Below are 11,255 nucleotides of genomic sequence, written 5' to 3'. Positions count from 1 at the left end.
AAAGTACAATGTATGTACTGAATTTACTGGTGTGAAGCAGTATAATATAATATGCCTGACCTGTTTTTGATCAATGTTTGATATCGTATCCACTAAAGGTCAAAGAGCCACAGAGAAAGGCCCAGAAAACCAAAGGTCACATGACAGAGATGGCGATGACTACAGTGAACACTTAAAGTCGAAATGAAATGGATTTTTGTGACCATATCATGATGCATTTCCTAGTAAAACGGGCTGGGTGTGTCTCAGCCGACCATCCTGTCCCCTCGGGATATGGGATGTAAATGCAACTACACTGCCGTGTCAAGGCAGTATCGAAACACATGCATGTTACTGCATTGCCTATTTCTCACCTCAAATGTTTTCAGATACATATTTTAGTGTACTGCTGATTAAGTTTAAAGCGAGAATACTTGTAATGCACCGTCCGGCCACTATCTGGAATTAGATTCAGAACAGAGTAGCACTGGCCTCTAGTGTCTCCATAATGAATCAGCTGTGTGTGGAAGAGGGAAGCTATGGGAATCACAGGTGAATGAAATCATGATTCATGATTTTATTGGATGAAATTGGTTTGGACCTGCTGGGGGAATCATGCATTATTACATTTTTGTTTGACAGGAAGTAATATTAAAATTTAGGACAGAAAATATTTAGAATATTTTCAAATCACCAGGCAAGATTCATCAGTAAAGGAATAATCTACAGTATGTTTATCCAAATGTTTTTCATCTTCATATTTATTGAATTTGTGTCATGATGAGTAGCAACTCAATTCACATTACCACAATATCAAGGATGTATCAACTAGGCAATTCACATAATCCAAAATAAGAGCAGAAACACTTATATATTCAATACCTTGACCAGAGAATTTCAAAATAATGTAGCCTGCAATATTAACACGATTATTCACATACAAATGTTCAATAAATGTATCAATTACAATTTATATTTGTGATTTATCAAATAGACACAGAATATAGTTAGTTTGTAGTCCTAAAACACAGAAGTGATGTCACAATGGGTTCCCTCGTTAGATTTCTTATGCTTTTTTTCTTCATTTTTTTAACCATTGTCCTCGATTTACGCAGAAAATATCGTCTGTGGTTAACATAAACCCTAAGAGAGGTTCATGTTTGGTTCTATGACGAATAAATAACAAATAATCTCGGCCACAAATGTTCTAATCTGATAGCCTTTTTTAAACATAATACTAATTCCGTGTGTGGTTCTACACATTGTAAAAAGTGTGTTCAATTGTGGGGTTTATCTTGCTAAACAAAACATGTAAATGTCATAAGGCTCTGTTTGCTTAATATTTCAAAAACCCAATGAAAACACACTATTGGAAATCTGCGGTGGGAACCCTTGGTTGGAGTACCCTCCAGGCTGGCCTACAAAACTCACAATATGCATATACACTCCCTGAGTCTTGACTGACGCTCTCCTTTGTGTGTGGGTGTGTGTACGTTCGTTTGTTCATTCGTTCGTGTGCATGTGTATGTGCACATATGTGTGTATTTGTCCATGAACAAATTGTCACTTATACAGTATGTATAGAATGGAAGATGCAGAAATGAAAACGGGTGAAACTGTATCTCCTCAGTGTAATCTTGGACCGTTTGCAAAACCAAGACATATGTTTACCAGGACCGCCAGCAGGATGCACAGAATTGTGCCTGTGGTAGAGGAAATAAAATAAATGGGGGCTGAAGTCAATGATGTAGGATAATTGATTAAGCATAATTGAGGTCCTGGATTGTAACTATATCTGAGCAACAGTATGATAAATGTAAAGAAGGTAGTGCTCAAACAACTTATATATAACAATATGTGAAGTATGTTCATTATTTTCATTAATTTTCATATTATTCTAAAATTATATCATAAAACACTTTGTCAGTAGTACCATTGTATCATATTTGTGTTACCTGATATGTGTGCACTCTTTGATGCTCTACCTGTTGAGAAAACAATGCATCTATGAAACAAATGAAGAACACTACTAAGACCTGATAATACAGAACTGTGGGGAACACAAGTTGCATTAAAACAACTCTAAATGGATAAACTGACACTTCAAGGATCGTTACTTAGTTGTTGCTAATGCTAACTGTTCCTCAGTTTAAAAGCAAAGGCATGCTACCAATATATTTCAGGGAAAGTGAAGGACAATGTTTACAACTAAAATATAGTTTATAATGATATATTCTAAATAATATATGATATGTATTTTACCTTTCATTTTAAACTCAGTGGTGAGGATGCCCCCTCCACTTGGGTCTGGCTCTGATGTCAAACTTCTGGAGGAGCAGGGGCTCTTGATAAAGAGGAAAATACTTTTTTATTATTTTATTTTTATGTTTTCCATTGACCATTGCAATGGCACTATTTATACACTTTCGTAAATACAAAAATACACTGTTCTGTGTTTCATAACAGTTGTATAATTTCTTTGGGAAATATATGTAAAGCGATTTATAGCACTGCTGTCACAAACAAACCTTGTATATTTACCTTCTGAATGTTTCATGAAACCCAAATTCACAATAAAAAATATAATAAAATAAATGCACACTATTCAGTGCAAATAAATACATATGGCTGTTTGTCCTAAATTAACCACTTAAACCCTATATCAATGGTTGACCAGGGTCCCCCAGGGGTCTATACTTGGCCCCCTCCTTTTCCTTTTCTACGTCAAATCTTTTCGTCAAAAATAGCCAATCTACAGTACATACTCACAATGCATCACGACGTGAGCTTGTCAATTTTTTCACAGACTGTTCACTTATTATGACACAGGAACCCTATAAGGACTCTAGGGTTCATGTGGTTAATGCTATGCCATGATGTTTTCATTCAACAGACACGTACTGTGTGTGGTGTGTGTGTCATACTGACCGGCAGATAGTCTCTCGAGCCAGACTGTTGACTCACACAATTTTCAAATGCTTCCGTCATACAGTCTGTGCAAAGGAAGCGTTGAAAACTATCCGGGGGGTAAAGCGGATGTGCCGCCTCCTCCACGCTTCCGTTTCATCTTTACAGTAATTCAAATTAGTGTAAGCATATAGCTTGCTGCTTATCAGAAATGGGAATTCAAAAATACGTTTTAAATATATTTTAAAATACGTTTTCGTGAACAGAAATGACTAAAAGATGACGGCTTCCTTTCACGGCTTTCGGGAGGTGTAGTTCCAGACTCTAAATACAGTAGCATTCGGAGATTGTGGAATTGTTGTCTGGCTTCGTGAGACTGACCGGCAGACAGGTGTCATGCTGTGTGGTGTGTCATACTCACCGGCAGACAGGAAAGCCTTTCTCCGTCGCAAATGTGGACGTCACAGTGAAGCCACACCGTGGACACCTTCTCTAGCCAATGGAAACGGAAGGAGTTGAACTTGAACATGGAACGGCTGTCTTTGGCATTTTCAAAGATGATCACCGTGTGGTCGGAGGAGCAGCTGTGGGGGAGAGGGTGATTTAAATGTCATTTCATCATCAGAAGACATGCAGTCAAACATGAAGGCTGTAGCAAATTATTTTTCATCCATAAAGGTGCATAGCCTTTAGCAAAAATAGCAGATCTACAAGCTCACAACGTGTTGCAACACGACACGTTGTCAGCTTGTAGATCTTTGTCATACGATGATGTCGTGCGCAAAACAGCCAATCGACAAGCTCACATATCACAATCTGACGCGAGATTGTAGATCTGCTGTTTTAGCCTTTTTTTTATATAATTTGCAAAAATGACTATAATGACATGCCCAAAATAGGGACACAAGGTTTAAAGTGGTTAATGTGCACTTATAATTAAATATAATAATACATAGTGTGATATTGCCCACCTGTTAACAATGAGACTCCATCTCTTCTTGTCTGTTGAGTAAGGAGTGGGAGTGGCCCAGCAATTGCTGATTACAACTTTGAATCTGAGAAAAAGCGAAATCCAAAAAAACAAGTATTGGCCAGTGCCTTGAGGGCATTTCTCCCTAGAAGAATTTGGGGGTAGGTATAAATATAAATGTTCTGGAGCTGCATGATTGCTTATACCTGTTACTTAGGCCTTTTGCTTCTATGCCGATGAAGACCTCAGAGCCTATCTCAGATGTGGCAATTATATATGGGGCATCCTTGGCATACAGGAACTTGGAGTTCTACAAATGTAAATTATTATGCTGACATTACCTGATATTACCTTCTAGCCAGGCATTTGAATGTAATGACCTTAACACAATCTTCCAAAATAATGAAAAATGTTTGGGTAAATAATGTAGGCCTATTTATTTACTTACTTACCATTCTTTATTGAACAGTATATTTCAAATCACATCTAAAGAACTGCACATTGGTTTGATTTAAATGCGTTGCATGTGACAAACGTGGCAGTTGGCATCCACAGCAATAAGTGAAACTCAGTAACTATACTCACCGTGAATACATTCATAGTCAACTGTGATCTAAAAGTGCCTAAACTCCCGTTGTTGACATAAACTGTAGCCACTCTGGAAAAAGCAGAGGGTTTAGTAAAAACACTGCAAGTCATTGGGTTAGAATGCACATGTTCTCCATTGGGTAACAGTGGTCTCGTTGCTTCCTAGATTGATGCTTACCTTTGGCTGAAGACTGCGTTGTTGACGAGGTAGGCTGCCCGGTATGTGCAGCTGAATGTATAGTTGACCGGCTGGTTTCGTACTGTTAGCGAAGTGTCGTTAGACACGATGGAATTGTAGAAGATGTACCTTGCGTCTTTGCCAGGAACGTACTATAAAACATAACAGTTAGCACACCAAAGATCAAGTTAATTCAACATTCAAACTGATACTCATATCTTCACCTAGAAGTGTGCAAATGTGTGAAAATGTGTGTGCAAATCCCGGTGTGTCCTATAGTGGCATCAGTCATGTACCGTATAATAGGGACAGATCAAATTGTGATGTCCCGGGTTTGAATGCTCACTTAGTGCCTAACCTCTGCCATTGTGCCACAATATGAGTTGTTTCTGGGAGTCAAGTCAGGGATGGTGAAGCGATAATAGCCCGGGATGCTGAGCCCAGTGTAGCAGAGCCCACCCATGGACAACTGGCCAATCTCCCAGCCGTAAGGACACTCTGGGACATTGGCGATGATGGCGTTGGGAAAACATGACACCATCACAAAGTCTGACCAAAAGCACAAAAGTAGAACATCAAAAGTGGTGGAGCACTTTGAAAGCTGGGATCATACCCACGGTGGAGAAAAAATCCCAACCAAAATGGAACGGTGATCTGTGGAGTTAGTCTAAGTGCCATATGGAAAATAGAACACCTCAAAATAATTAATGTACCTACTAAAATGTTCAACAATTAACAAATATAATAGTTACCTGCTTTTTGAGGAGTACATGTCCATGCAACAGGCAACAGCATTAGCAGAACAGCAACAGAGGCCATTATTCAAAACTGCAGAGACATTGCAGAGATTTTTTGATGTTTTTAGATGTTTTGCCAGTACAGTGTCTTTAAGGCGTACAGACTGCAGTAAATCTGAAATAAATTGGACTTACCTGTGACTCAATCAACTTCAACACATTTGGTATCAGAGGATCCTTATCTGCTGTCCAGCATGTTGCCGAATGCTTGTGACTCTACAGCTAAAAACGTGAGGGGGCATTTTATACTTTCACAGGTAAGGACTATCACCCATCCCCCTTCTTTCCTTCTCCATTTGTCCCCTTCTCTGCAGTGCTGGTTTGGGAACTCCATTGTAAGGCAACTCACAAAGGCCCTCTGTGCTGGATGAACATTGACTTTCAAATGACTATGGTCTCAAGGGATAAGCACCCCACACTGCAAGGGTGATTCTCCTCTCTAGACATGTCCTTGCTTGAAATTTCTCCTTTATATGGACAAGCGCTGTTGTGGCAGAAGAGGTTGAGATAGATAGATAGATAGACAGACCTGTATTGATCAGGCGAGAGAAATTCAGTTGTCATAGCAGCACATGCTCAAACTCACTCAGACACAAACTAACATGTCGCCTAAGAGAAGATTCCATAAGCTGGCGGGCAGGGCATAATGATAATAATAATAATGCACAAACTTACGTAGCAATCCTATCATCTTCTATTCTATTATGCAGAGTTGTGGCAAAAAGTATTGTTTCAGTATTAAGAAAAACACTTCAGTGTTCTATATCAGACAATTTGAGGTAGACACAAAGCAGCGGCCCTCTTCAACCTTCTTGGCCAGTCTTGCAAGCTATCAGGAACTACACACCACTTAAGAGGCTTTTAATAGTGCAAACCGACATGTATGGATACCCTTAAAATGTGATGTTAGCTCTGATAAAGAGTCAGCATACACTAGTAACTAGTGTCTCAAAGCAGAGATGATAGGAGACTGTGGTTTACAGCATTCAGTGATATAAGGTTTCACACAGGTAAAGTCTTGGGCAGTTGGATAGAGATCACTTTTGTCTACTGTCTGGGTATGTGGGTGAGGGGGGTTAGTGTGTGTCCTCACTAACCCTTTGCCATTAATGTTTTAAAAGTCATATTAGCCTTGTGGTAAACCACATTGCCAGACACATACATTGTGGCTGTGACTGGTGTGTGTTATTCTGCAATTAATATGGCAGGCAGCAACCTGACTCAACTGGCCATTGCAATTTGATCAATGTAGTTGTCTGTCAAAATAGTCTATTCCCTGCTCTGCAGTTAGTTAGTTTTGTCGTTATCGTCTCCAATGTGGTTTTGTTCTCAGCCTTCACAATCAATTGATATGACAAACTACACTCTCGTCTAGAAAGCATTATGAGTATTTATGAGCTCTTATAAATCTGATTATACAGGGTTATGAGCAGATTATAATAATAAGTATGTTCATGATGCGTTATACAAATAGGATGCATAGCAAGTGCTACCATCTGTTATTACAGAAACATTTTGACATATGCCTGTATTCATTGAATCCAATACCCCATGTATACGCGATTGATGTCATATAAGAGGCTGGTGTAAAATGATAGCTACAGTCAGACACTAATGTCCTTCATAAAACAATTGAAGTCAGCACAATGCAGTTGAAGGGGCACAACTGCACAGCATTAGCATCCAAATGCACCTCAAATGGACCAACAGGGGAATTCTTTAGGGGATCCAGGGAAGATACCAATCTAAGAAAGGGTCAAGGGACAGCTACCATTACAGCGTCTTGCAGTGCTAACAATAGGGAACTGCAAGATTCCATCAAGCTATGTAACAATGTCCTGCAATCCAAGAAACGTGCTTAGTATTTCACAAAAGTAGGTGATAGAATGTGTGCATGAGTGCGCGTGTGCGTGCACACGCAGATGTGCGTGTGCATGCATTTTTGTGTGGACTCTGCTTAAAAGTGAATACAATGGAAACCCTAATCTACTACAAAGTTTAAGTTGTGGTGGTGTCTGTCTTGGGCATGCAGATATGTCAATATATGGACTGGACAAGACCGACATCAGTTCAAATCGGCATATGCTATGTCCATATATGAACTGGACATGCACAGCGTCAGTGAAAGTCTGTGTTGTTAGGCAAATGTTAAAGCCAGCACAAATCGCCATTGTTAGGCAATGGTTTCTGTTGTATGTGACAGTGACAGAGACAGTGAGGAAGGGAGGGAGGGAGAGACAGAGGGGGAGGGTGGGGGAGGGAGGGGGAGGGAGAGCTTGATCAGCATGAGAGAGAGAGAAGGAGAGGGGGAGGGAGGGAGAGCTTATTCCATAATTCACCCACGCAATAACATGTGCTGGGTACTGAAACCTGAATATATTGATAAATGTGTCACTTTGTGTGTTCAATAACCCCGGCAATGCCAGGCAAGCTCATAACGTTTTCTATGGTTCCAGGGTTTTTTCTGTGCATAAAATCTACCTCTTTTTGTTTGCATTCCAATCCATCATATTATATAAAATGTCATTTTTTGCACCTTTGATTTGGTGATCCTTCCAAACTGAACAACTTGTCTAGTACAGTACGTTCAGTGCCCAGTATTTGGTAGATTCTCCCCTATTCACCACAAGATAGCAGCAAAACCTTTCTTTCTTCCATTGTATCTTAGCTGAGTTTTATGTTCTATGAATTAACTTATTTTGCAGCTTTAGATTTAATAGAGACACGTAAACATAATCAAGTGGAACAAACATTTATTGGCTATCACACACACAACACATCTCAAATACATGAAGGAGAAATTACATACAACACCATAACATGGATGGGCCTACAGTAACTAAATAGTGCTTTTGTCAAATTGCACATTGTACAATGTACAAATGGCAAAAAAAGAAATTAAAAAAAGTGATAAATCAACAGGCCTTGCTGTAAGCATCAGTATGAAGAACATGTAGACATAGAGCCTATTTGGGGGTGCATACATTAATTATTTACAGTCAGATGCAACATATTTACATAATAAATAGATTTTATATAGTGGCTGGCATTAGGGTTTGGGCACTTGGCAGATCCAACTTGTCGGTTCAGGTTGGTACACAAAAGCCCTCCTGAAACAAAAAGATGCAACAACAGGTTAGATTCACCTAGTACTCATTATCATAATGTCCCATTTCACAAGTTTCCAAACGTATAAAATCCTTTGAAAATAGCAGATCTACAAGCTCACAACGCGTCGCTAAGCGACACGTTGTGGGCTTGTAGATCGGCTATTTTCAAATAGCCAAAGTATATGTAGGTCTGAAGCGGTTTGTATGTTTTACAAAGTAACTAAAGTTTTCAAATAATTGTAGTGGAGTAAAAAGTACAATATTTCCCTCTGAGATGTAATGGAGTTGAAGTAAAAGTATTGAAAAATGGAAATACTCAAGTAAAGTAAAAAATACCTAAAAATTTTACTTGAGTACATGTACTTAGTTACTTTCCACCACTGAGTATTGGTTGCTCATAGGACCTTCCACATTATTACATTTGCCTGTCGGCAGGTCATTAGTAATTGGTTGCTGTACTCACTCTCTCCTGTGTGGTGCACTGTTTCCCCGACACAGTAGTCCCTCGTCACATGGGCAAATCTGGTTGATACTGAAGGCCAGGCCACCATCAGGTACATAGCAACTCTCACCCGGCATCAAACGCCGCTTGCAAACTTGCTCGCCATGGTGACGTGCACAGCACATGGATGCATCACAATCTCTGTCCATTTTACACCTGGCACCTGGATGAGGAAATCATTGATTTATTTTCAGAGCTGCAACAAAGCAACCTTGGGTTTGATAAACCCAAGGTAAATAAATATATTTATTTTTAATAAAAATATATAATACTAATACTAATAAAAACATAATAAAAACAAAATAGTATAAGCAATCCTGCTCAAGTGCATCTGATAAATGCTAAGCTACCGTATATTGGAGATGCTCCCTTACCTTCTTGTCCATTTGGGATGCTGCGATGGCACTTCCCAAACATGCAGCTCAGTCCACGGACACACTGGGCATCCCTGCGACAGTAGTGTCCCTCCCCTCGCTGAAGAACGCACAGTCCAAAGTGGCGATCACAGGAGAAACCTCGCCCACAGGCTCTGTCGTGGTCACATACCGCCTGGAGGAAGGGAGAAGAAGATTTGTTTTTTAGAAACCATGCTATGCTATGCACTTAAGCCACAATGATAAAGTAAGGTTAGGAGGTACAATAGACAAGTCTGGGTGTCCCAAACCTTTCACTTTGGGCACTAAGCTCAACTTCACAAGCTATTGCAACGATTGCAGTGATACTTCTAGTTATGAAAGCAAATCTCAGACCAAATTTCCTGGATAAGATTTAACCACTTTCAAACTGGTGTCCACTGTTCATATTTTGTGCACGTTAAAGAGCAAAGTGCAACATGCAGCATTCACTGTTACAATGTTGTTGTTGTTTGTATGTATGTATCTCTACCTGCAGCCTATTTATCAAATGTGATTTGCACGAGAGAAGGTAGTAGGTCTTACCATATGTCCTTTGGCTACAGGAGGACTCTCCCTGCGTGTCATAGCTCTGTCATACTCCTTATTGGGAGCACTGTGGGGCATGTTGAGCAGCCAGGCCCAGATACGGCCCTCGGTCAGGGAGATGCACAGACACAAACATGCCAGCTGCTGCAGATTCCTCAACATCTCCACGCGGAAAACAGCAGACCAAAACGTTGAGATAAAGACTGAAGAAAAAAATCCTGCTGAAAATCCTGTCTGGGTAGAGTTTGCGAAGGTAAGTAACAGTTACTACCTCCTGCACTTGCGACTTTTATAAGGCATGGGGACTCGACCACCCCCACCACCCCCCCTCCCACCTGGCTGTTTGTTCAAGCAACAGGGTAGGAGGAGACAATTAGTTGTTAATGGATTAACTAAATTGCCTAAGCCACCCCCTGCTGTCAGAAAATAGTGGCAAAATGACCAGCCATAGAATAGTGAAAGGAGGTTTGGGGAGATGGGGCAAGGGAGCTGGGAGGGGCTTAATGGACATGATGGGTTGACGAAAAACAAAACAAACCACACAATGGGGCCAGAGCAGGCACCTCCGAGAGAACAACAGAAAAATACATGACATTGTCCCTCCAGCCACTGAGTGACTAGACCGCCTGGGACCAGTGACCCCAGGCCCAAACACTGGACAAACACTCCTGTTTAGTTACCCCATTACCCCCTACCCTATCCCACCTTGTACCCCATGCTGGGAACAATTTGCAGAAGTGCTCTCTGCAGACGACCTCGTGATCTCATTAAATGTAATTATCATCAGCGATTAGCTCTTGAGGGGAGGCAGAGAGGCGGGGCTGCTGGTCCCTCCAGGGCAATTAATGGCTTGAAGACATTTTTCATAGTTATAAATCTCAAAATCTGGCGTCCTGTCTTCACTTTACCACAATGAGGATTGTCTTACATCATCATACCACACTTCATACTGCGTATTGCAGTGAAATTGGCTCTTGCCTGGACTTCTAAATGTTCTTTAAATGTTGTGTAGCTGATTTGAAAAAATGATGGTCTGTCAAAAGGCTGCCAAAGTGATTGCATTTGTGTGCAATTTGAATTTGTATTCAATGTGGATAACTTCCTGTGTAAGTTTGGGCCACATACCTCCCCAAGTATGTGTCACTTGAAATCACACTAAAATAAAACAAAACAAAAAATAGCAGAGAAGGCCAGCTGGTGCAATGCTCTTTTGTTTTTTTCTGTTGGACACAGCAACCTCCCATTCGTTTCTATCCTGTCTTACTCGCTTTCCATTTTAAGTC

At 40.3% G+C, this 11,255-nt stretch overlaps 1 protein-coding gene across 1 annotated transcript; it reads right to left on the bottom strand.

Annotated features, from left to right (window-relative positions):
* Positions 1-18: 18 nt before the first annotated feature.
* On the bottom strand, positions 19-5,441 carry tectb (tectorin beta; the record flags this gene model as incomplete). The annotated part of the gene is made up of 8 exons (XM_080454949.1): positions 19-2,323; positions 3,308-3,470; positions 3,858-3,941; positions 4,063-4,166; positions 4,442-4,514; positions 4,623-4,774; positions 4,981-5,171; positions 5,375-5,441. The coding sequence occupies 8 exons, from the start codon at positions 5,439-5,441 to the stop codon at positions 2,159-2,161; spliced, it is 999 nt and encodes a 332-aa protein (XP_080311075.1). The 3' UTR covers positions 19-2,158.
* Positions 5,442-11,255: the final 5,814 nt, after the last annotated feature.

This window comes from Gymnoscopelus braueri (assembly GCF_963280865.1).
Source record: "Gymnoscopelus braueri genome assembly, chromosome: 17".
Lineage (NCBI taxonomy): Eukaryota > Metazoa > Chordata > Actinopteri > Myctophiformes > Myctophidae > Gymnoscopelus > Gymnoscopelus braueri.
The sequence above is the reverse complement of the archived record's forward strand: the minus strand, read 5'-3'. Positions and strand labels throughout refer to the sequence as shown.